At 48.9% G+C, this 24,693-nt stretch overlaps 1 protein-coding gene across 2 annotated transcripts in view; it reads left to right on the top strand.

Annotated features, from left to right (window-relative positions):
• The window catches only part of LOC147666543 (splicing factor, suppressor of white-apricot homolog), a 590,263-nt gene that overhangs the window by 313,672 nt on the left and 251,898 nt on the right, over nucleotides 1-24,693 (top strand). For both annotated transcript variants that reach the window (XM_086948999.1, XM_086948998.1), the window contains exon 10: nucleotides 14,407-14,717. In XM_086948999.1, the coding sequence (XP_086805125.1) occupies nucleotides 14,407-14,717 (311 nt within the window). The remainder of the gene's footprint in view (nucleotides 1-14,406; nucleotides 14,718-24,693) is intronic.

The raw sequence follows: 24,693 nt of genomic DNA, 5'->3' as shown, positions 1-24,693 counted from the left end.
TCCATCTAAACCTTGGTTTAATCCCTCGCTCAAAGGCATGAAGCACGAATGTAAAATTCTTGAACGAATGTGGAGCAGGAGTGGCTACTGTCCTCTGGACAAGAGCAAGCTTAGAGATAAACAGAAGCTATATTTCTGTAGTAGGAGATCTCTGTGTATAGTCATAATCTAGTGAATAGTCCCGCTCATGTGTGGGGACCCCGGAGCAATCAAAAATAATCTCTTAAGCTGTCTTCATTGCAAACCTGCATAGACACTTAAGAGAGAACTAAAGACAAATAATGCAGCCTATACTTAAAAGGCTACACTGCCCAGTACTTCCACTAGAAATGTGAAAGATGTTCCACCAACATCATTTTTAACACAGTCTGCCAAGTTTCACCCATACAGAAACTTCTCCCTTCACAAAATCCTTGGAATCATAGAGAGGAATTGATGGACAGACAAGCCCCCATAGGCTGCCATTATGTGGCTTGAAAAGGGATACTGTGCCTTTAAGAAACTTTCCAGAACTTTCGGAATCCCAGAATGCACAGCACTTCCCTCCACTTTCAGTTCTTTTTTCCGGCTCCTGCTAGCAGGACCCTGGAGCATTGAGCTCTCTCTTTTTGGGTGTTATTCTAATCTTTTTACACTTTTAAAGTGTTCAGAGTGTTTTCACTCAACGTCTTTTGGCCCTTCCTACTCTTGCTGGTGTTTTTCTAGTAAGTTTAGCCACTCTTTATCAAATATGCCATCCCTATTTGATAGGTGTCCAGAGTGTGCTGGAAAGAAGGCCAAATCAGACAAGCACAGGGTGTGCATTCATTGTCTTCACCCTTCTCATGTCCCAGAGGATTGCGAAATTTGCCAACAGTTCTCCAATAGGACCCTGAGGGACAGGGAGAAGACTCTGCTTCAAGGATTGGAGAAGTGAAGACAGCGTGACCAAGGTTGGTCTGGGCATGAAGGGGCTCCTTCCTCTGCCCGTGCTGAGGCCTCTGGGGGGGCTCCCCAGTAAAGAAAAGGCCAGAAAACGACATTGTTCTCCGTCGACGTCGATGGCCTGGACGTCGGCGTCGAGAGGCATGACCACGGTGTGTTCCCTGTATCCCCAGGGCTCTGGGCCGAAGCGGCGACGTAGAGGGGATTGACGTCGAGACCTCAGACGAGGTCGACGTCAAAGACAACTTCGTTGTCGAGTTACCTCCGAAGTCGAGAGGGGTCTAGCAGGCACCGGCCCTCACTGTCGAGGCGACACCGCCGTTCGTCGTTGAATCGACGTTCGTCGTCGAGGAAGCGTTCTTCGACGTCGAGAAAGAGATATTCGACGTCGAAGAGGTCGCCTTCAATGTCGAGGAACAGATCGGAGTCGAGAAGAGAGTCCAGGTCCCGAAGGCGTTTTAAAGCCAGGATAGGGTCCCAAGGCTCAGATATCAGCCTTTCTTCTTTGACCACAAGCTCACAGTGGCGCAGTCGCTCGTCAAGTAAGCGGTCGGCCTCAAGGTCCCCTTCAAGGGTACGGAAGCCAAAGAGAAAGAGGGTGGGCTCGGAGTACTCACAAGTCTACTCACCCTCTAGGCATGGAACACCGCCTCCTCCGTTACCTAGGGGCCTTCCTCCGAGGACGCCTACACCTCCGAGGACTCCAACTCCTGCTCCGCCACCTCCTCCTCCGAGGTCGTACTCGTTACATCTCCCTACGCCACCCTCAGGCCCTCCAAGGCCGCCGACTCAGCCTCCACAACCCGCACCTGTACGACCAGTGGATCGGCCACGACCAAGGAGACAGAGGTTCCGCTCCGGACGGAGCAGGTCCAGAGATGATCATCGGTCGTCTACTAGATCTAGACGACGTCACAGGAGAGACAGGTCCAGGTCCCGCCACACGGAGTCATCCAGTGCCAGGGACTATTCACCAACGCTTTTGGATTCCCCTCGGACGAGGGTGTGTCCGGTAGACGACATTGCCTCCTTTCAGGAGGTCTTGTTGCGCGGAGCGGCAAAACTGGGCATCACGCTGACGGTTCCCACGCCCTCAACCTCAGTTATATTCGAGACCCTGCATAAGAAACAGCTGTCTCGTCCTCTGCTACCTTTGGTGCCAGGGGTAGAAGAACCAGCCATGGACCTCTTCCTCATGCCTGCCTCTACGAAGTCTGCACCGTCAAGGCTCCAAAAGAAGTACAAGGCCCCTGAGTCGGACCCTGCCTTTCTGCGCTCGAATCCTGTACCGGACTCTGTGATCGTGACGGCGGCCAGGAAACAACATTCCACCGCGCCATCATCAACGGTGCCTCCTGACAAGGAGAGTCGATTAATGGACTCAGCGGGCAGGAGAGTATTTGGTACGGCCTCTACGTCCATGAAGGCCGCCAGTGCCTCGGCGTTGTTGGGGCAGTACGATAGAGCATTGTGGGAGTCCCTGCAGCAGTTCGCTGAACTTCTTCCCAGAGAACACAGAGAGGACTTCTAGGAGATCATCACGGAGGGGATGATGGTCTCTAACCAGATAATCATCTCTGCGGCGGATTCCTCGCTGTTGGCAGCCCACGGGTACTGCCACAGTATTAACCTGCGCCGACACGCCTGGCTGCGTCTAACGTCGCTGAAGCCCGAAGCTCAACAGAGGGTCGCCAATCTGCCCTTTTCTGGAGCGAATCTGTGTGGCAGACATGCGGATAAGGAGATGGCTCGCATGAAGGCGGAGGCTGTGACCCTGACGGCTGTCTGGTTAGAGAAGCCAAAGGAACAAAGGAAGACCTACCGCCCGTTCCAACGGCGGTACGGTGCGCAGGGCAGAGGACCGGCTCGGCAGGCTGGACAGCAGCAACAGCAATACCAGCGGCGACCTTTCCAGAAGCGCCAGAGGGGCAGAGGTGGACAGCAGTCCTCCTCAGCGAATAAGGGCCCGGCCGGGTCTATGCCCTGAGGTGCTACTTCCCCCTCGTCCGTAACCCGCTCCGGTGGGGGGAAGCATACAACATTACCTGGCAGAGTGGAGAAAAATTACTCCGGACAAGTGGGTGCTGAATATTATTTGCAATGGATACAGTCTTCGTTTCGTCAGCCCACCTCCAGCGATTCCACCCGTTTGCTCGCAGTTCCAACTACGCGAGCTCCAGGCGGAAGTCGATACCCTGTTAAGGAAAAGGGCGATAGAAGACGTCCCTCTGTCTCAAAGGGGAAAGGGTCTTTACTCACGCTTCTTTCTGGTGCGCAAGAAAGACAAGAACGAGTTCAGACCCATTCTGGATTTGCGACAAGCAAACAAATAGATTAGCAGGGAGAAGTTCCGCATGCTATCTTAGCACCAGATTTACCCTCAGCTGCAAAGGGGAGACTGGCTCTGCGCGATAGATCTGCAGGATGTGTACTTCCATGTGCTCATTGCATGGAAATACCGGAATTTCCTGCGCTTCCTGGTCGGCACCAATCACTATCAGTACACCGTACTACCGTTTGGACTGAAGTCTGCTCCAAGGACTTTTTCAAAGTGCATGGCAGTGGTGGCGGCACACCTGGGAAAGAACAAGGTGTTTGTCTACCCGTACCTGGACGATTGGCTGATCAAAGCCTCCACCTTCCAGGAAGCACAACTGCACTTCAACAGGACGGCCGCTCTGTTGAGCCAGCTGCGTTTGCACATCAACATGTCCAAGTCGGTCCCGACTCCTGTCCAGTGCCTACAATACCTGGGGGCATCGATCCATACGGTCAGCAAGCGTTCTCCTTCGGAGGAGAGACGCTTATCGATCCTTCGGAAGGCTCAGGCTCTCACGACCGTTCGATTTACAACAGTGAGGACGGTGTCTTCTCTACTGGGGTCGATGTCCTCTTGTACCTTCCTCACTCCACATGTACGCCTGCGGCCGCTGCAGGAATGTCTGGAGGATCAGTGGGACCAGAGACGAGGGACCTGGGACGACAGGATACAGTTGTCTCTTCATGCTCAGCAGTCCCTGAGATGGTGGTGTTCGGCAGAAAACCTCCTCAAGGGGGTTCAGTTCCACAAGGACATTCCCTCGCAGACTATCGTGACAGATGCTTCTCTCCACGGGTGGGGAGCGCATTCTGGACAATTACAGATCCAAGGACTGTGGTCCCCGACGGAATCCACGTACCGCATCAATTTCCTGGAACTCAGAGCTGTTCACTTGGCACTGAAGCTTTTCATCCATCCTTCCAGACCAACTCTCTGCTTGTACAGACGGACAATATGACCACAATGTATTACCTCAACAAGCAGGGGAGCTCGAGATAGCGCACACTGTCCCAGGAACCGCAGGCGATCTGTCACTGGCTGCTAGCCAGAGGATTGACGATAACGGCCACCCAACTGCCAGGTGGGCAAAATGCTGAGGCGGACGCCCTCAGCAGACTGATTCAGGTAAACCACGAGTGGGTCATAAACGACGAAGTACTCGAAGGCGTCTTCGTGAGGTGGGGCGCTCCAGACGTAGATCTGTTCGCCACTGCCAAAAACAGGAAATGCAGAGACTTAGCATCCAGGTACTATAAGCAGGGGACTCTGGGGAATGCGTTATGGATCAACTAGTCGAACAGCTTTCTGTACTCTTTTCCACCCATTCTCCTGATTCCGGCGGTGCTCATCAAGCTGTCCCAGTCCAGGGCGCGATGATCCTCATTGCTCCGGAATGTCCCAGACAGTGGTGGTTCACGGACCTGCTTCACCGGTCTCTCCTTCCTCACGTGCGGATGCCGTGCAGGCCGGACCTTCTCATGACGTTCGGGGGGCAGATGGTGCATCCCAACCTCTCGTCTTTGGGTTTGGCTGCATGGCTCCTGAGAGAGTGCAATATGGCCATTTGAATATCCCTGAAGATTGTATGGACATACTGAAGGAGGCTAAGCGACCTTCAACTAGGACTTCCTATGCTTACAAGTGGAAGAGGTTCTGCATCTGGTGCACGTCCAAGAACTATGATCCGACGACATGCAAGGAAGATGTCATCCTTCCATACATTTTGCATTTGGCGCAGTCTGGCATTAATTTCCATTCTATTAAAGTTCATCTCGCTGCGCTGACTGCCTACAGGAAATGCCCTTCACAGACATCCTTCTTCCAGGTCCCTGTGATAAAGGAATTCTTGGAAGGTTTGAAGAAGGTGTTTCCTCCTGTTCGGCTGCCTTCGCCTTCATGGGAACTGATTATGGTGCTGTCCAGGCTGATGAAGGAACCTTTCGAGCCCATTCATAAGGCCTCGCCGCAGCACCGGTCATAGAAGGCGGCGTTCTTTGTGGCCATCACATCAGCCCTACTGGGTGAGTGAAATTCAGGCATTGTGTTGCCAGGAACCTTATACTGTTTTTCATGCTGCTAAGGTTGTGATGCGTACTCACCCTAAGTTCCTTCCTAAGGTGATTTCTGATTTTCATGTAAACCAGGCTATAACTTTACCTACGCCCTTTCAGAATCCTTCCACTCCAGCGGAAAAGTCTCTGCATTCCCTGGATGTCAGGAGGGTGTTGAAATTCTATCTGGATAAGACCAAGGATATTCGTGGTTCAGACCAATTGTTTATCAATTCAGTCAGGACTGGTCTTGCTACCTCTACTCTAAACAATCCATCTCTAGGTGGATAGTGTCCTGTATCCAGTTGTGTTATCAAAAGGCTAATGAGACCTTAGGGGGTAAGCCTAAGGCTCATTCCACCAGGAGCAAAGCAGCTACAACAGCTTTGCTCCGTAATGTTCCCATTGCAGACATCTGCAGGGCTGCCACGTGGAAGTCGGTCCATACCTTTGCGAAGCATTACTGTCTGGACTCTGATGCCAGAGCTGATGCTCAGGTTGGGCAGGCTTCTTTGCGTAATCTGTTTGCGCAGTAGTGGTGTTGTAATTTTCTGCCACCGCCGTTTTGGTTGTGGGGATGGCCTTGCCATTCTATTCACTAGATTATGACTCTACACAGAGATCCCCTACTACAGAAGGAGTAGTTTCTTACCTGTAACTCCAGTTCTGTAGTAGGGGTATCTCTGTTCTAGTCATAAGCGCCCGCCCTCCTCCCCGGTGGAGAAAATGATAATGTACGGAATGCTACGGGTCTTGCTTTATACACCTCCAAAAATAACTGAAAGTGGAGAGAAGTGCTGTGCATTCTGAGGTACCGAAAGTTCTGGAAAATGTCTTAAAGGCACGGTATCCCTTTTCAAGCCACATAATGGCAGCCTATGGGGGGCTTGTCTGTCCATCCCTTCCTCTCTGATTCCAAGGATTTTGTGAAGGGGGACGTTTCTCTATGGGTGAAACTTGGCAGACTGTGTTAAAAATGATGTTGGTGGAATTTCTTTTACATTTCTAGTTGAAGTACTGGACAGCGTAGCCTTTTAAGTATAGGCTGCATTATTTGTCTTTAATTCTCTCAAGTGTCTATGCAGGTTTGCAATGAAGACGGCTTAAGAGATTATTTTTGATTGCTCTGGGATCCCCGCACATGATTGGGACTATTCACTAGATTATGACTAGAACAGAGATACCCATACTACAGAACTGGAGTTACAGGTAAGAAACTACTCCTATGCAGCCATCAAGATGGCTAAAAGGCAATTCTACTCAGCTCGCATTGAAGCTGCCAATAATAACTCCAGGGAAATGTATGCGATTGTCCAAAGCTTTTTGTCTCCCGCTGCCCAAAGTAGTGTGATGCCATCTTCACCTTCGTGGTGTAATACTCTTTCTCACTCCTTTAGAGATGAGATTTTAGCCATCCAATCAACCTTCACCCCAAGCAGCACTTACCCAGAGGCTGCCCTGGTGTACTCCTCTGGAGCCACTGGAGGCACATTGTCCGAATTTAGGCCTGTTGGCTCATTGGAATGTTTTAAAATTCTTAAAGGCTTAAAATCAGGTTCTCCGTAAGACCCCTGCCCTGCTTGGATACTGGCCCTTTTGAAAAAGCAGACATTAGACCCCCTTTGCCTAGGGAACTATAGGCCCATTTCCCTTCTCCCTACATTGGCTAAGGTGTGCAGGAAGGTTGTAAATAACCAGCTCACCGAGTTTGTGGAGAGGGAAGCGCTTTTACATCCAGCGCAATCCGGATTTCGCTTATCGCACAGCACTGTAACCGTTCTGGTTGAGGTGGCAGAGGCTATACGGGACTGTCTGGACGTTGGCAGGAGGGCGGCCAGAGTGAAATTTAAAATATTGATCATGGCACATCGCGCGCTGCATGGAGGTGGCCCACTCTATCTGCAGAGGCGTATTGTCTCTTATGTTTCTGCGCCCCCTTTACGCTCCCGTCCCTCCACCTTGCTCAAGTACCTCGCTTCATGCATCAGAGGATGGGGGGCAGCTCTTTCTCAGTCAAAGCAACGGCTGCATGGAAGGCCCTTCCTTTGGTCCTGCGGTCCATCCAGGATCTGGCAGCTTTCAAAAAAAATTAAAAACATACTTATTTATCTGATTAAAACTGTTACACCCCAATGGTTCCGCGCCGGGACACTCGCGAGTAGCCATGCGTGTATTAAATTTTTATAACATAACATAGCATAACCCTAATATATGCATCTACAATAGCATATGTTATTCCTTTACCATGTAGTGGCTCAGTTTTTTCCTCTCTTTAATGCCTGTTTCTCATTCCTCCTCTTGAAGCCTCATTCTTCTTTCCCCTCTACGTCCAGATGTTCCATGCAGCTCCTGAAGAGAGGATCCAGTCTTTACAAGGGTGTTCTTATGTAAAGCGCTCTTAAACTCTGAATTGAGTAGATTGGGCCTATATAAGATGGCAAATAAAATAAACAAAATGCTGATTTTGACTGTGGACATTGATAGTGATGTCGTCTGGGTGCAGCTGTCGCGGATGCGCCTGGGCGCCGCCGTCGTGGATGCGCTTGGGTGCTGCTAGCCCTGATGTGGGCTCCTGGGCATTGCTTATGCTGATTGCGGGCTCGCCACAATGCAGTTTGCGATACTGGCTCTCTGACTGTACCTAGGACGGGAAAACAGTGTTTAGATAGATACACATTGCACTGGGTGAAGCCTGTTGGTGTTGCAAAGGATTATTTTTATAAGCTGAGGAGTTTTTCACACAGAAGCGTTGCCAATCTATCTCCTATATTTATTTATTTATTTATTTATTATTACATTTATTAAGCGCACAGCTACCCGGAGGTTTCCCGGCGCTAAAGCAAACTGAACGGTGAAAAAAAGGGAGGGACATTAGTTGTTAAAAAGCCATGTTTTTATTCCTTTACGGAATTTCAGAAAGCACGATTCCGTGCGCAAGGGTTGAGGAAGAGAATTCCATAAGGATGGGGCCAACAGGGCAAACGAGCGGCCACCCATTTTGGCTCTGTTGATGCGTGGAATTTTAAACTTGTTTTGTGACGAGGACCTGAGTGTACGGGGGGGAACATATTGTTGGACTAAAGCAGCAAGATAACACGGGGCTCTATCAGTCATGATTTTATGCATGTAGCAGAGTGCTTTAAAGTGCACTCTGCTTTCAATGCGCAGCCAATGCAGGTTACGCCTGTGATGAGTGACCGATGATCTTGCGGGAAGTTGGCAAATCAGACGAACTGCCATATTTTGAACCACTTGGTATTTTCTGGTTACCTCTTTGGCAGCACCTAAGAGCAGGATGTTCCCATAGTCCAGGCGTGAGATGACAAGGGCCTGGACCACGGTCCTCAAAGTGTCTGTAGGCAGCATCCAAGTGATCTTCCTCAGCCACCTGATGATGGTAGTACAGGTGGCCGCAACTTTCACAACATGATGTTTGAAAGTGAGTTGGTTATCGAAGATCACACCGAGGTTGCGCGCAGACACTGATGGAATGGGTAAAGGACCCATCTCCGGAGGCCAATGGTGAGGGCCCCAGAGAGAGGTGTCGGGTCCAAACAGAAGCAGCTCTGTTTTGTCCCCGTTGAGCTTTAGTTTGTGCTTCAACATCCAGTCCGATATATGTTTTAATCCAATTTGGAGAGAGGAGGAAGGGAGGTTTTTGTTAGTGGAAAGTGAGTAGATGACCTGCGTGTCATCAGCGTAGGAGTAAATTGTGAGCCCAGCCTGTTCGGCCAAGAACGCAAGAGGCCTTACGTACAGGTTAAAGAAGAGGGGACTGAGGATAGAGCCCTGGGGAACACCGTGAGAAGAAGGAAGGGTGGAAGATACAGAGGTAGAAGAAAAAACCTGAAACGTGCGATCAGACAAAAAGTTAGCAATCCAGGCCAGGGCGGTACCACCAACACCAACTTCCTCCAAGGTGGATAATAAGATGGAATGGGAGACGGTGTCAAAAGCGGCACTCAAATCAAGCAAGATGAGTGCCACCGTCTCACCATTATCCACTTGGCGCCTGATGGTTTCTGACACGCCAAGGAGAGTAGTTTCCGTGGAGAAACCAGCCCTGAAACCGGACTGGGATCCATGGAGAAAATTGGAGGACTCAACAAAAGAACTAAGTAAGGAATTAACATGTTTCTATCTGTATGTGTAAATCCAAGCAGGATTTATGTGGATTTGCAAGTGTTCTCTGCTCATAAAGCATAAACATTGTCTATCAGCATTAGGAACAGATTGTGAGCTTGCTGTGAGCACTTCTGTCGCAATGTAAACGCCAAAGTTTAACATTCATGCTATTTCTGTACGTGTCTCGCCAGAGCGGTGATAGTGCAATGCGCTTGGAATGTATTGAGAGTTGTGCTGAATGGATGCAGGGTCCCTCCTGAGTCTTCATTCTTTTCATTTGCACAACAAATCCAAGTGTGTGAATTATTTAAATGTCTACGGAGATGTCGGCATCAATGGTGGACCGAGGGGTCTTCGGCTGAAGTCATGGGTGTTATACCATGTCACCTGTGTTGACAGGTGTATTGTTCATGTGTACACTAAGGTCATGGCATCCTTGCTATGCCACTGACTGAGCATGTAGAAAAGGCATGACGACTACCCTCAGCACATGGTTGTATTCAGTTCTTCAGCGTTGCCGCTTGTGACAGTTCACATGCACCCCTTTTATGTAATTGATAAACCTCTGAATGTTGTCCCTCGAATGTTCAAGCCAGTCAAGTGTTATCCACTTTTGGGATACTTTCAGCAGATGTCATCCTTAAGTGGAAGAGACGTCAGTTTATGTGAGGCGTTTCTTAGGAGGCCACTCAGAATTGTTAATCCAGTTGTACTGAGGGGGCTGGGAAGCTAACACTTGCCTACCTGTATGCCTGCTATACTACTGTTCCTTGCAGGAGTGACCACCATTTTGACAGGCCACAGGGAGTGCTCGTTTCAGCCCGTCATGAGAACGAGGTCTCAGCTCTCTATGCAAGTGAAGTTGACTGCTAAATGTCACCATGAAAGTGAGGTCTGCCATCTTGTCCCATCATGAGAGGGAGAACCCTCGTCTAAGAGAAGCCCAATGTAACATTTTCGATCCCTGTAACAGCAGTGTCCACCCAGAGTATGAAATCTGCTATTTTGACTTGCTGTTACAGCGAGCATTGGTATTTTGACTCACATGAAAATTACTGCTTGCAAATATGAGCTTGAATCCAACATACAAAGTGAGAGAGAAAGCTGCCCATGATATCTGTGGTGCTTTTTCTGGTGGTATCGTCAGTGCTTCATCATGCTGCGGGTGCTACATGGAAACCAAAGCCTAATGACAGAAGAAACCACTACTGTGGATGTGGGTCAAATGGGATGTTCTCCGTAGATATCCATCAAGCAGACGTATCTAGTGGGGCAGTCTTAATGTGACGGCAAGCTGTGCTGGTGATTTTCTGTCTGCTTTTTTTTTTTTTACTAAACCAACATACCAATGAACGTTCTTAGCTTGTAATGAATGCAAACAAAGTAAATGGCAATAATACAACTTAATTTAATGATGCAGAATTTTAACAACAATCAATTATGGTGAGAAATTACAATGGAAATTCTTTAGTCAGGCAGGTTCTGATTTTTGCATTTAACTTAGTATTGACTGGCACACTTAACGATTCTTTGAGGGAAAAAATAACCAGCATATTTAAAGTACAAAAAGAAACAAAAAAATAAATTGTCAAGTCTTCTTATCCCGAGAGGTTGAGGGTGCTAGAAACTCCGATGCAGTGTGACACATTAAATAACACTCCATGACATAATGTTCAGCCAGTACTTTATCTTCGAAAATGAATTTTTGTTAACCAGTAGATGTATAGATCTGTAAAAAGATGATGCACAAACAATCTAGTGGTGCTCGCACGTTCTGGGGACGAGGTAAGATTCTGAAGATTGTTAGAACTCCTTGGCACTAGATTTCTCAAAACATTGGCTGGAGACCAATGGCGATTGTTATTTGGTGGGGCGCTCAGGTCTCTAGCTTTCCCAAAACCTTTTCTCCTGCCAATGGGCGTAGGGTATGGGTAATAGATACAGATTTGAGGGCTGTGGTACCATCCTTGGTCCTGAGAGACTCATGGGTACCATGCTGGGGATGTCTATGGGCTGAAGCCAGTTCTGCTGAGTTTCCAGTTCCAAAGCAATAAGATTGGGATTCACCCCAAAAAACAAGTAACCCAAAAACCAAACACATCCGGTGAATGTAATGGTTAGTCTATCATTCTTTATCTTCTATCTGGTAATGGACAAGATCCGTCATTTACTGGAGTCCAGTGTCCATTCAAGGGCTCAGCTGGTTCCAGTTGTTTTCAGTAGGACTGATGACTAGAGTGGGCTGGTTCCCTAGGGTGCAGTTAGCGGCAGGGACATGTCTCTTAATCCCCTGCATATGATTGTTTTCTGGCTGTGTGATCACCCACGGAACGGGTCACTAGTTCTATAACTTCATAAGTCGTTCTCTGAAAACGTGTGGACAAGCAGAATAGTTCACATGGCCCCAAAACCAGGACCTCTCCAGCCCATCCTCAACCACACTTTTCAGCAACCAATACACCCAGACCTATTGGTGTGGATTTGAAGGCTGGCTACCTTGCGGGACTTGGGAAGGGGGATTCAGGCCTCAGTCAAGAATTAGGTGAGTCATGGATGGCACAGCCTTACCCTAAAGATGTTGGCAGGGTCCATGACCCATAGGTGCCTTTGCTCCTTCCTTGCCGGCTGGACTGTGCTGATTAGGTTGCTCCTAACCAACCTCATTTGGTCAAGATGCCCTACTTGCAGATCTTTTTGTCAGCCAGGCTTGCAAAGGCCTTACCGGCGTTTCACACCTGGGCCAAGCTTGGAAGGAGAATGGCAGCTGCACACAGGTTCCACTCTTGGTCCTGTTATCTTTTCAATAATTGTCTGGCAGCCTTCTCACTGCCCATACGACCTGGCCTGTGGTGGACCTGAGCCGGAAGCGCAGTTTACCAGCTGTTCAGAACTTTCAAAGGTCGGTGCCCTCCTGCAGTCTTTAAGCAGATTTCTGAGACATACCACAGGTCCACTGCCAAGGGGGATGGCAACAAGATTGGGAATAGATGAAATTCAATCAAAGCAGGGGCAGCCATACCTGGACAAAGGTTCTGGGCCGGGTAACTTCCGTCCACTAGGTACCAGGTGTATGGCTTGAGATTGGGAGTGAATGTTTGCGGTTATGTCCCAGATAGGCCTAGCCAGCTTACACAAAGAACACTACCTACTGGGCTACACACATTCTACATTCAGATTGTACACACCATTTACGGTCAGCTAGCACATACATGCACGTGTCCTTCTTTCTTGCCCCCAACATGAGTGAAGGACCTTTTAGTGTGGATTGGTGTTAGGCAGTCTCAACATTGGGATGTGTATAAAAAGGTGTGACCCTTGGACTAGAATCCTGTTTTTTCCTCAGTTGTTAATATGGGGCGTATATTTTGTTTCTCTCATAGCCATTTCAGAACAGTTCGATGAAGACCAAAAGTGATATGTATTACCCAATGGGGCTTGAGTACATTTTGTTCTTACCGTGTCACATTTGCAGTACATTCAAAGACTGAGGTCAAATGTCATGCTCTGTCGTCAGAGAGAACTTGGGAGTTTACTTTTCTTTGTTGGACTTCAAGCTGAGAAGATTTATGTGACAATCTTGATGGCTGCTTGGGGGTAGGAAAGGTTTTTTTTTCTAGCGCACATTTAAATTGTGCAAGTATTTCAGAATATATCCGAATTATGAACTCACAAATGAAGCACATTTTTTGTTAATTCTGAAATGTGTTGAAAGCAAATACTTTAACATCAAAATAAATCAATACACTAGGTGAGACCATTTCCACATGTTTGTTCGCCATATAGTTTTATTAGTAAAACTGTATATTGGTGCAAAGATAATGGTCATTTCAGTTGAAAGTGTTTGTCAGTAATGACAGTTTGCACCACACCATGCATACTCCTCTCTACTCTGCACCACACCTCTGCACGCTACTCTGCACCACTCCACATTACACCACTCAACGCCACTGACCTCTACTCCACTCTACTGCACTCTGTGCCAGTGCACTCTACACCAACCTCGGCATCTCTGCACTCTACGTCACTGAATTCTGCATCATTCCATGCCACTCTTCACCACTGCGCTATCTGCCACTCTACAACACTGCACTCTACTATGCACCACTCAAATCTATGCCACTACAGTCTATGATGCTGAATGTTATGCCACTGCACTCTACGTCACTATACTCTGCAACAGTCTAAGCCAATACACACTTCACTACTGCTCTCTACTCTACATCACTGCATTCTACTCTACGCCACCGTACTCTACACTGTGGTGCTCTACTCCGTATCACTTTACATTACTCACTCGGCATCACTCTACCCACCATCACTCTACTCTGCCACTGCACTCTATGCCCCTCTACACTACTCCACTTTACAACACCGTTCTGCATCACTCTACTCTGCACTCTGTAGCACTCCACGCCACTGCACTCTACGGTACTATATTCTACTCTCCACTACTGCACTCTATGCCGCTGCACTATATTCTGCTCCAATACACTCTACATCAGTCCACTCTTCTGTACGCCACTCTTTGGAAGTCCACTCTGAGCCACTCCAATACACAAGACTCTTTCACTCCCCTCTACAACATTCTACTCCACTCTCTATGCAACTAACGTTTAGCCATGCTGAGCAGCAGCCACGTGGTTGTACAACATGGCAAACACTCTTGCATAGGTGAGACCCATTTGCTTTGCCAATGCTTGTTTTTCTTGAGTTGTCCACCGTGCAAAATATCCGGCACAGACTAGAAAGCATACAGAACAATGGTGGAGAGCGCCATGACAATTAGCATAGATGAGGTGGTCCAGTGGTGCATGGGGACAAAGTCCTGGCATTTTTGCCATAGGTGTACATCCAGAGGAAAATCCTGGCCTTTCTTGTGGACAGGTTGTATTTGATTGAACATGCCTCTTAAGATGTTGATTAAACGTATTCTTTTTGAAAGAGTCGATTGAGTATCATTTTCGAATTTTCTTTTTTGCACTTTAGCTCGCCGATGACTTAAGCCCAGAAATGTTGGATGAGGACAAAATTGAGCCCATTACAGAATATAGAATGGAGGATTATGATGTGTCTGAGTATAAAGTCCCTGAAAGACCTTCAAAAAGAATAAAAGACTACCATAGAGAAGTGACAACAGTGAAGGAAAAGAAGAAAAAGAAACACAAGAAAAGATCACGCTCAAAGTCTCGATCACCAAAGCCACAAAAGCACCAGTCAACATCGAAATCAAAGTCGAAAGCGCATGTGAAGGCCAAGCACTCCCTCCCCAGTGCATACAGGACAGTCAGGCAGTCCAGGTGAGTGCAAAACCTGATTTCCTGATCATTCCCTCCTGTGTTTCCTCCTTTGGTAGTTTTTTTTTCTTTTTGAGCCAGCAGTAGTAGCAGGTGGCAGTAGATTGGAAGCATTATCTTGTAGTTAAACTCTTTGATCTGTTTTCATTCACCGCACTGCCATTCATACATTGCCAGAACTTACCGCACTTAAAGGCAGGGCCGAAAATGGGGCTGATAGCAGCGTGCGCGTTTGTCACTTCACACACCTTTCTACCTTTTTGTTCCATTGAACCTCAATCTGAGCACACATTAGTGGGGCTTATCCTGCACGAGGCCCTTCACTCAGTCATTGGAGTTCAAGTACGGGTTAATGGGGCATGATACTGAAGTCCCTAAATGTCTGTCAGCCCTGGCTGGATGCCAGAAACCCCAGTGCCAGTTTTTTTTTTACCCATGGAGCCGCCAAACCTCCTGTGGAAAATGCACAGATAGAGGGCTTTGGGTCAGCCTCCCTCGTGCATTGATTCACTTGGGTCAGTCCCTCTCATCTATTGGCTTGTTTGTGTCAGGTTATGTCTGCCATTGGTTTGAGACCTTGTCAATTGTATGTGTGAGCCTGAGAGGATTAATACTCTCTCACGGTCAAGCTGTTGGCCAGTCAGTGTATTTGATGAGGTGCATTGTTTCCAGGAGCACAGCAGCTTGCAGAAACTATCTGGTGAACACTAGCCATTTTGAAAAGAAGGCTAAAAGCAACATTTTGTGCATATTAACCAAATGCTTATTTGAAGTATTTTCCACCTGTGTGCGTTAATGCACTTCAATACTTGTTTTAAATGACTCATTTTATGTCTTTTTGTCCTTTCCATTTATACTTTGTTTAATGACTTTATCGGCACCTTCTGTTGTTCTATGACGGAGTTGTCCCATCTCATGACTTTACACATTTCATGTTACACAGCTCCCTTTTCCTGCAGTCTTCCCTTTTCCAATACCCTTCTCTTGAATCAGTCCACTTCCCTTTTGGCACTCGCTTCCCTTTTCTGTACGACTCATGATGCTCTGTCAGCACAGGCAGGGGAACAACTCCCCACAGGCACCATTCCTTAATTCCACCAGTACCAGTCAATGAGTGAGGGCCATCAGCACCTCTAGTCATTCATATTCTGCCTTGTTCCCCAGAAAAGTGGCAGTCAGGATAGCATTGCCATCTTGAATTGGGAAATCTGCCTTGCCTTAACTGTAACTAAAGTACAACAAGTTTGTCAGACACTTTTTCAGAAGAGAAAATGCAACAGAGTTCTTGAATGTATTGCAATCCTTTGGTGGTGGTGGTGTGGTTCTTTGTGATTGTTCCTCCTTGGAATTTCTGGTTTTGAAATACTATTGGCCTGTATCCCTGTGTCATTTGTGAAAAGTACCAAAAGCTGGACTGCTTCTAGGGTCTCTTTCCTTGAATGGTTTGGTGAGTCTCCAACTGAAAGTCTGCTGGCATGCTCAGCTACTTGAAAAGGATCTGTCGGGCTCACTCATCCGGTACCACTGGTTTCTGCTCCGGATCAGCCGAAAAGCCAGGTCTTGAGGCTCTACCCGAAGGTGTGCAGGGTAAGGGAGCGTCTGATGTTGACTGGTTCCAGGCCTTGGCTGCGATTTGGACCTGACTAGAGGAGATTGCTGACTAGTTATTGTTTTTCATTTTTAATTAAGTTGATCAGCAAAGTCAAATATTTTCAAACGTCTGCACACCCTGAGGTGTCTTGTTGGCACCAATGTTGTTGGTAATTGGTTGTCATTGCAAACAAAATTATCAGAGTTTGTGTAAATAGTTCAGAAGGCGAAATTTCACTGCAGCCCTGAGAAATGAATGGGAAACCCATAAAATAATATTTTTCTGAAAATTACACCCGATTTAAGGGTAATTTGTCTTGATCTAGTTTTTCCAAAGAACCCAATTATTGAAAGCAAAAAATTGTGACTGGGAGAAGGAATACAAACAAAAGTATCTCTGTAAATTCGCAGGCCAATGCACATACTGTGGGTTCTTTCAGTCACAGTTCTCTGGTGAGCTTGTTGTTGGTCCTAAAACCCAATACCCAGCATACACACAGCTGTGACTTACCATTTATATTGCATGTCAACCATGCATCAATTGATAATTAAAAAATATATATATATATTGGGCATGAAGAAAAGCTAGGTTTTCTAAATGTAGCCCAGTAGCTTGAGGTTAGTGGTAAGTGTTCATACCACTCCTGTGGTTTTTAGGGGGCCACAAAGCTTCCTGGGGAAGGTCACGTTGAGGTAAACAGACCGATCCTCCCGCCTCAGGGCACTGAAGGGGGCCATGCTTCATGCTCAGAATAGGGGGCGCTCCTCCAGAAAAAACAAAGCCCTCCAATGATGATCCTTCAGCTGTAATCCATTTGCGAGCGTTGTCCCTGGAAAGGGGATCAGTCTTCCCTTGCCAGAGGTTCCGCCTGTGTCAATACGTGTTCAGTGTCTTCACTGGGGTAAGCTATACATGCACATCTACCCTCCCCTGGCACTGGTGCCAAATGGCTGCAGCTGCTTCTGGGATACCGGTGACTGACATCAGGGTGCTGTGTTTACTGCCTTTGGAGTTGGAAGAGAGCCTACTTTGGGCTGTGATGGCTTGGCTCTCTTGGTACTGCACCACGGGTTTCCCCACCACATGGTGCTAGGATATGAAATCTATGTTCTGACACAGAGCTGTTGTGAGGGATGTAAAGTAGGTCCTAACCAGTACCTTTAATTGAGCAAATAGCTGGTCACTGACCCTCGCCTTGATTCTTCAGCATGGATCCATGGCAGGAACATCTCCGGCCTCACATAGCTCTGCTTCGCTGCATAGGCTCTCTGTTGATGTGCATAGGGAGAATCAACTTGTTTCTCTGTCGTTTGAGATACAGCCCCAGGCTCCAGTCTTTCGTGTCTGGGCGCCGTCTTGGTCCCCATGTGAGGGGTTGACCTTTCCTGGTCATCTGGTGGATACCTCTATGCCTATGCCCAAGATCCTTGAAGAGTCCTGATCACTTGTACTTTTGTTTGGCGCGGAGGCTCTGCATCTGCCATTTGTTGCTAGGTCTCTCCGCAGCCTATAGATTGCTTTTCTGTGTTTCCCTTTGCTCCCTCACCCTCTCGCTCTCCCCCATTCACTTTCCACCCATCTGTTTCCCTCTCCAGCAGTCCATTATTTATTTATTATTTATTTATTTGCTGCCGGGCCCCTCCTGTTTTTCAAAAAGCACGTTTGCGTCTGCCATCTTGTGCCGATACATAAAGAAAGAGAACATGCTGCCTGTGTCATTCTGCTGGCGTGCACATTTGTGATGACAAATACTGGCACCCGTAGAATGACGCGGCTGGCAGCAGCATCGCAACACTTTCCACTTTTTTTGAGTTTGCCACATCTTTTTTCGTCTTAGTCACCTGCTAATTCCAAGGAGTCCTCTTGTCCGAGGCTCTGTCAGTAGTCTGCGATTTTGTCTTAGTAATTAGAAGAGCCATCCTAGCATCGGGCACTCAGACAAGCCCAGTTCTTGTTCAAACCTGGTGCCTGTGAATGTTAATTGCATTTCCCTTTGTCTCAGATGTAGCCCACACTAGGCAATTTATTTTATTCCACAGCTGGGATTCTAAATTGAGTTTCTTGCTCTTTCTTACATGTGCTTTTAAAAATGTCTCCTAAAGGGGATTTCAATGTAAGATGTAACAATAACAAGCATTTGCAATGTAATAGGTCTCGCATTATTAAAGTTTGAGCTATTGGTATTGCTAATAATAATGCAACACCAATAGCTCAAACATTCAGTAATGCAAGACCTATTGCATTGCAATTGCTTGTTGTAAAATGGTTTGGGATTTTATTACAGTTTGTGCCATTAGGTACACAATTAAGTCAACTGTAGTGCTTACAGTCCCGTTCCTCAAAAGTAATAATGACTAAATGCAATTGAAGACAACTGAGGTTATTTTTCATCGACAACTGGTTCATTGTCGGTGTGAATATAATATTCACAACTGCGTGCCCTTCAGGATACAAGCAGAAGGTACCATATGTAAAGAAATACTCCTCACTTATATAACCAAATAGCACAATGCGTGAATTAATTGGCAGCGACTTAAATAGAAAGTGTGTATGCTGTATGGAGAACATAATGAGCTACTGGGATGATTTCTGTCATTCCCCCGTGAGTCCCACAAGCCATAAATGGGGATGGAGTAGGAAAAACGAAGCTAGCTGGACAGAAAAAAGCAACATTCTTAGTGAATTGCAAGGGTTAATGTGCAATCGGCGTAGCCATTGTTACACCCTTATAAATGTCGGAGCTGACTGAATTTTTCAAATGACATAGATATGCACATCACCAATGTGTACTTGTATGGCGATGCAGCATCTAGAACTGTTCAACACAGCAATGCTGAGACTCTTATAATTACATTCACCGCCTAAGTATAATTACACCATTGGTGATCCTTGGTATAACACATTGGTGTTTCAACAGAGCAAAAAACCCACAACATAACAAGACTTGCACAATACGTTCTTGGATAACGTTCAAGTGACATCAAGTTATTATGTGGGGCTTTTACTTCACTGACAAAGATTAATCTCACAGTGAAAGTCGACAGTTAAAGGTGGTGTCAATGCGAGAAATGTCTTGAACAGCAGCAAGAACGCCATGCAACACAGATCAATGCAGACAACTGCAGCAGGAAGAAATTCATACTTCAGGTACACGGCAACAATAAGTCACAGCCATTGACTGCAATGGCTTTGGTAGGCTCGTGCACCTCTCCTGTCTTTACTTCGCGAGCTACACGGCGACAATAAGCCTCGCTACGCGAGCTGTGGTGCTGGGCCATTTGAATTTGACACTAAAATAGGGTGAAGTCGGATGGTTAACATAGATTTTAATATAAACAACCTAGCTGATGCCATTGAAACCCATTGAGACTTTTGGTTTGTTCAGAGGCAGCACGCGAATACCAAAACACTACTGAATTTGTAACGAAGGAAAGTTGAAAGGTACAACTGCATGTGCTTTTGGGAGTCCTACACGTAATTGTCAGTACCGATCACAACGATACTGCTTTATTGTTGACGCTCCCTGCAGGCAGCGCAACTATCTCAGGTGAACTTTAGCTGCGCGCTTTCTCACGAGAGCCAGCAGGTCCTGGTGTCCTGACAGCACTTCGCAGTAAGCGCGCTTCTCATTGGCTGCGGGCGAAGGGCGTATATGTTGGCTGCTCCCCCTCCTCGCCACTCCTGTACCTTTGTGTGTGTGGGGGTATTACCTCCGGTGTTGATTGGAAAAAGAGACTGGATACGGAGATGAAGCGCTGAAAAGGAAGCTCCCCACGCCACTAGCTGCACTGTGCAGCTTCATTCGACGTGCACGCACGGGAACAACTGCGCACTTCCCAAAGCAGCCACATGAGGCGGGCATCGCGGGAGCGGCTGTTGCTGGCAGGCCGAGCTCCTGGGAAGAGCCCCATCTCGGGGCGGCACTGCTGAACCTGGGTTCGAAGGGTGCCCAGGCCTGTTGCAGGGTTCCTGGTGAGTCAGTTTAAGGGGCTGGCAGTAAGGGTAGGAGCACATCCGCTAACTCGCAGCAGTTGTTCAACTGGTAATACTGCGGGAGGGGGAGGGGAAGTGAGGTGTGAACGCCTCCCCTGTGGAGGACACAGCGGGGCTGTCTAGGGAGCAAGGGGTTGGACACATAATGCGGGAAAGGTCTTGATCAGCAGCAAGAAAACCATGCAACACTGATCAATGCAGGCAACTGCAGCTGGAAGAAATTCATACTTCAGGTACACAGGCTGATTACTCGACTACAGAGTAAACGGGAATAACCTACTGAAATATTGTTTGCACAGACAAGTCATTCGCTGTTGTAGTATTAGAACAGTCTATGAACAAGTGAAGAACGTCATGCTACTGGGTACTGGCTCATGCTTCCCGCCGGACACAGCAGACAATGGCTGTGACCGCGCGCCTTAGGAGACACGCGCTGTGAAAGTGTGGTAGAGCTCGTGTCTCCTAAAGCGCTCGCGTTCACAGCGCGTGTCTCCTGAAGCACGCGGTCACAGCCATTGACTGCAATGGCTTTGGTAAGCTCGTGCACCTCTCCTGTCTCACTTCGCAAGCTAAACGGCGACAATAAGTCTCGCTACGCGAGCAGCGCATGCGCTGCATCGGTAGCGAGACCTAAAAAGGACTGGTAGCTTTCACTTGTACTGTTCAATCTGACATTTCAACAGCTGATTCCAATCCCTTTCTAAACAAATCACGCGTATTTTCTCTGTGTCCTCGGTGACCTGCTAAATCGAACCTGTGGGATTACCACCAGTATCATTTAGGCCCCTCAGGAGCATTGCAAGCGAGTATACAGTGCCCCCTTCTCAACTGGTCCCAAACGGCATTCCCAGCGGCATTCTATGCAAGCAAATATAGAGCGGCACAGATACTTGTGGGTCTACAGCGGGACCAGGCCTGATCAAGACTTGTGCCAGTATGCCGGCTGGACTTGTGCCAGTATGCCGGCTGGACTTGTGCCAGTATGCCGGCTGGACTTGTGCCAGTGTCACGGCTGGACTTGTGCCAGTGTCACGGCTGGACTTGTGCCAGTGTCACGGCTTGACTTGTGCCAGGGTCCCAGCTTGACTTGTGCCAGTGTCCCGGCTGGGCGTGTGCCAGTGTCCCGGCTGGACGTGTGCCAGTGTCCCGGCTGGACGTGTGCTAGGGCTGGACTTGTGCCAGGGCTGGACTTGTGCCGGTGCCCCAGCTGGACTTGTGCCTGTGCCCCGGCTGGACTTGTGCCTGTGCCCCGGCTGGACTTGTGCCAGTGCCCCGGCTGGACTTGTGCCAGTGTCCCGGCAGAACTTGTGCCAGCATCCAGTCTCCGACCAATGTCAATATTGTGTGCTCTGTTGCGATCAGGACCTTTATCCAGTTCCCAGTTGATGCTATTTGGTGGCCCAGTGGGACTGGTGCTGGTTTTGAAGTGCCAGTTCCTCATTAGGTTTGGGCCAGTATTCAGTGCCTCATTGGAACTGGTGGGAATATTCAGAGTTAAGAGATTGGTGACAACCTTCAGTGCCGCCATAAGGACCCGTGCTACAATCTGCAGCCTCTTCATTGCTGCTTCTTCAGTGTCCTTTTAGTACTTGTGCGTGCAGGTCAGTCCACTACCCCCCACCCCCACCCCCCTCCCTGCAGCCGCTGCCTCCAAACCTTCCTAGTCCAGTTTTTCAGGCCCATCAGATGCCATTGGGTGGCCATATTCACCATCACCTCCACCACTGGCGCACCATCACATCCGATAGGTGGGTTCTGCAACTGGTCCGAAGGGGCTACTCCCTCCCATAGAGTCTACCCCTCCAGACATGCCACCACAGTACCACCTCATGTTACGGGATCACTTGACACTTCTCCACCAGGAAGTTACAGCCCTCTTTGCCAAGGGGGCCATCGAGCGCGTTCCGACGTCAGAAGTAGGTTGTGGTTGTTACTCCCACTAATTCTTGTTTCCAAAGAAGGATTAAGGCCTGCGTCCCATCTTGGACCTTCGGAATATCAATGGCTTCCTCCGGAAGGAGAAGTGCAAGATGCTCACACTTGCTCAGGTCTTGCCTGCCCTCGACGCGCAAGACTGATTGGTAGCCTTGGACCTGCAGGACGCCTATTTTCATATCCCCGTCCTGCTGGCCCGCCGGCGTTACCTGCGATTCATGGTAGGGCAGGGGCATTTTCAGTAAACTGTGCTTCCCATTGGCCTTACAAGCGCCCCTCGGTGTTCACGAAAGTGATGGCGGTGGTCGCAGCACATCTTTGCAGATCAGGGGTTTCAGTCTTCCCCCATCTTGATTACTGGTTGTTGAAGGCAGGCTCGCCCCAAACAGTCTTCTCTCACCTCCAGACTACGGCTGACCTCCTGCATGTGCTGCGGTTCTGTAGTAGGGGTATCTCTGTTATAGTCATAATCTAGTGCATCGTCCCGCCCATGTGCGTGGACCCCGGAGCAATCAAAAATAATCTCTTAAGGTGTCGAAAAATGCAGCACTGCACAGACACTTAAGAGAGAATTAAAGACAGATAATGCAGCCTATTAAACCAGGCTACACTGTCCAGTACTTCAACTAGAAATTCCACCAAAAATCCACAAACCGCAAAGTCTGTCCAGATTTCCCTTGCCTCAGCAGCAAAACCCCTCTGGAATGATAGAGAGGAAGACCTGGACAGACAAGCCTCATAGGCTGCCATTATGTGGCTCAGAACAGGATACTGTGCCTTTAAGAGAACTTTCCAGAACTTCACAGTATCCCAGAATGCACTGCAGGTCCTCCTTACTTTCAGTTCTTTTTTCCGGCTCCTGCTAACAGGACCCTGGGGCATTGAGCTCTCCCTTTTTCAAGGGTTTATTGGAATTTTGTGCACTTTTGGTGTTTAAAAGTGTTTCAGTTTGTGTGCTTGGTGTTTTTCTTCACTTCCATGTATTTGTTCAGGCTTCTTAGGGCTCTAAAATGTCTGCTCTCTTCGACAAGTGCCCAGAATGTGGAAGGAAGAAGTCCAAGTCGGATCCACACGACGTCTGCATACTCTTTCTCCCTGCTGCACATGCCCCTGAAGAATGTGACATCTGCCAGAACTTTTCAGCAAGGACCCTGAGGGAAAGGCTGAAAATCAGGCTTCAAGGCCTAGAGGAGAGACGACTGCAGGCTGCAGGTGGGTCTGGGCAGGCTGGGAAGGCTCCCTCTGCCTCTGCTGAGGCCTCTGGGGGGCTCCTCAGAGGCAGGAAGCCCAGCAAAAGGTCCCGGTCTCCGTCAGCGTCGATTGCATCGACGACGACGTAGAGAGGGATGACTACGGTGTGCTCCCCATCTCCCCGGGGCTCCGGGTCGAGACGGCGTGAAGGATCGACGTCGAAGGGCCAGGCCTAGGCTGCCGTCGAGATCACAGTCGACGGATTCTTTGTCGTCGTCGTCGTCAGCGTCGAGCCATCGACGTCGAAGAGCGGCAGGCGTCGGCGCTCTCCGTCCCGGTCGCCGTCGATAAGACGGTCGGCATCGAGGGGATCCTCGACGTCGAGGACCTCGAGAAAGCGGTCGGCTCCGAGAAGGAGTCGACGCTCGTCGTCGAGGACTGAACATTCGGCGTCGCGGAGGCGGCATTCGGCGTCTAGGAAGAAGCGCTCGACGTCGCGTAGGCGGCGTTCGACGCCGGAGTCGAGGAGGCGCCGTTCGACGCCGGAGAAGCGACGCTCAGCGTCGAGAAGAAAGATCAGCGTCTCGGGGACATTCCAACTCTCCTAAGCGGCGCAGAAGGAATTCTGGCGCCAGAAGTCACGCTGGATCTGGGGGAGGACGATCACCGACTGGAGGGGCTGGTTCGCAGTCCCCTCCCCTGAAGAAGTCACCGGGCTCGGTGTACTCAGTGGTTTATACACCACCTCAGCCGAAGACCCCCCCACCTCCTCCACCTTTACCTAAGGAGGCTCCTGCCAGCAATCCTCCTCTTCCACCGCTTCCGCCTTCAGGGCCACCACCACCTCCGCCTCCTCGGTCTGTCCCTCCCCCGGAGGTACCTCCTGTTGTTCCGCCGAGGTCGGTGGCGCTGCCTCCCCTCCCTACACCGCCTAAGGGGACGCCTAGGCCAAACCCCCAGGATAGGCCACGGAAGACGCCTCCACGGAGACCTGCGGAGCGTCCACGAACTGGGAGATCGCGATCTCGTTCCAGGAGGAGGGAGTGATCGCGGAGTCACAACAGGTCATCCACGCGGTCGAGACGACGCCACAGGAGGCGCAGGTCACGTTCGCATACGGGGTCTTCAGAGACCAGGGACTATTCACCGACGTTGTCGGGGTCGCCGGAGACAAGGGTGTCACCGGTTGACGATCTTGTGTCCTTTCATGATGTCCTGCTGAGGGGTGCAGCGAAGTTGGGCATCTCGTTGACGGTGCCCACGCCCAAA

This window comes from Lissotriton vulgaris, unplaced genomic scaffold (genome assembly GCF_964263255.1).
Source record: "Lissotriton vulgaris unplaced genomic scaffold, aLisVul1.2 SCAFFOLD_966, whole genome shotgun sequence".
Taxonomy (NCBI): domain Eukaryota; kingdom Metazoa; phylum Chordata; class Amphibia; order Caudata; family Salamandridae; genus Lissotriton; species Lissotriton vulgaris.
Note: the sequence above shows the minus strand (reverse complement) of the source record. Positions and strands in the feature narration are given on the sequence as shown.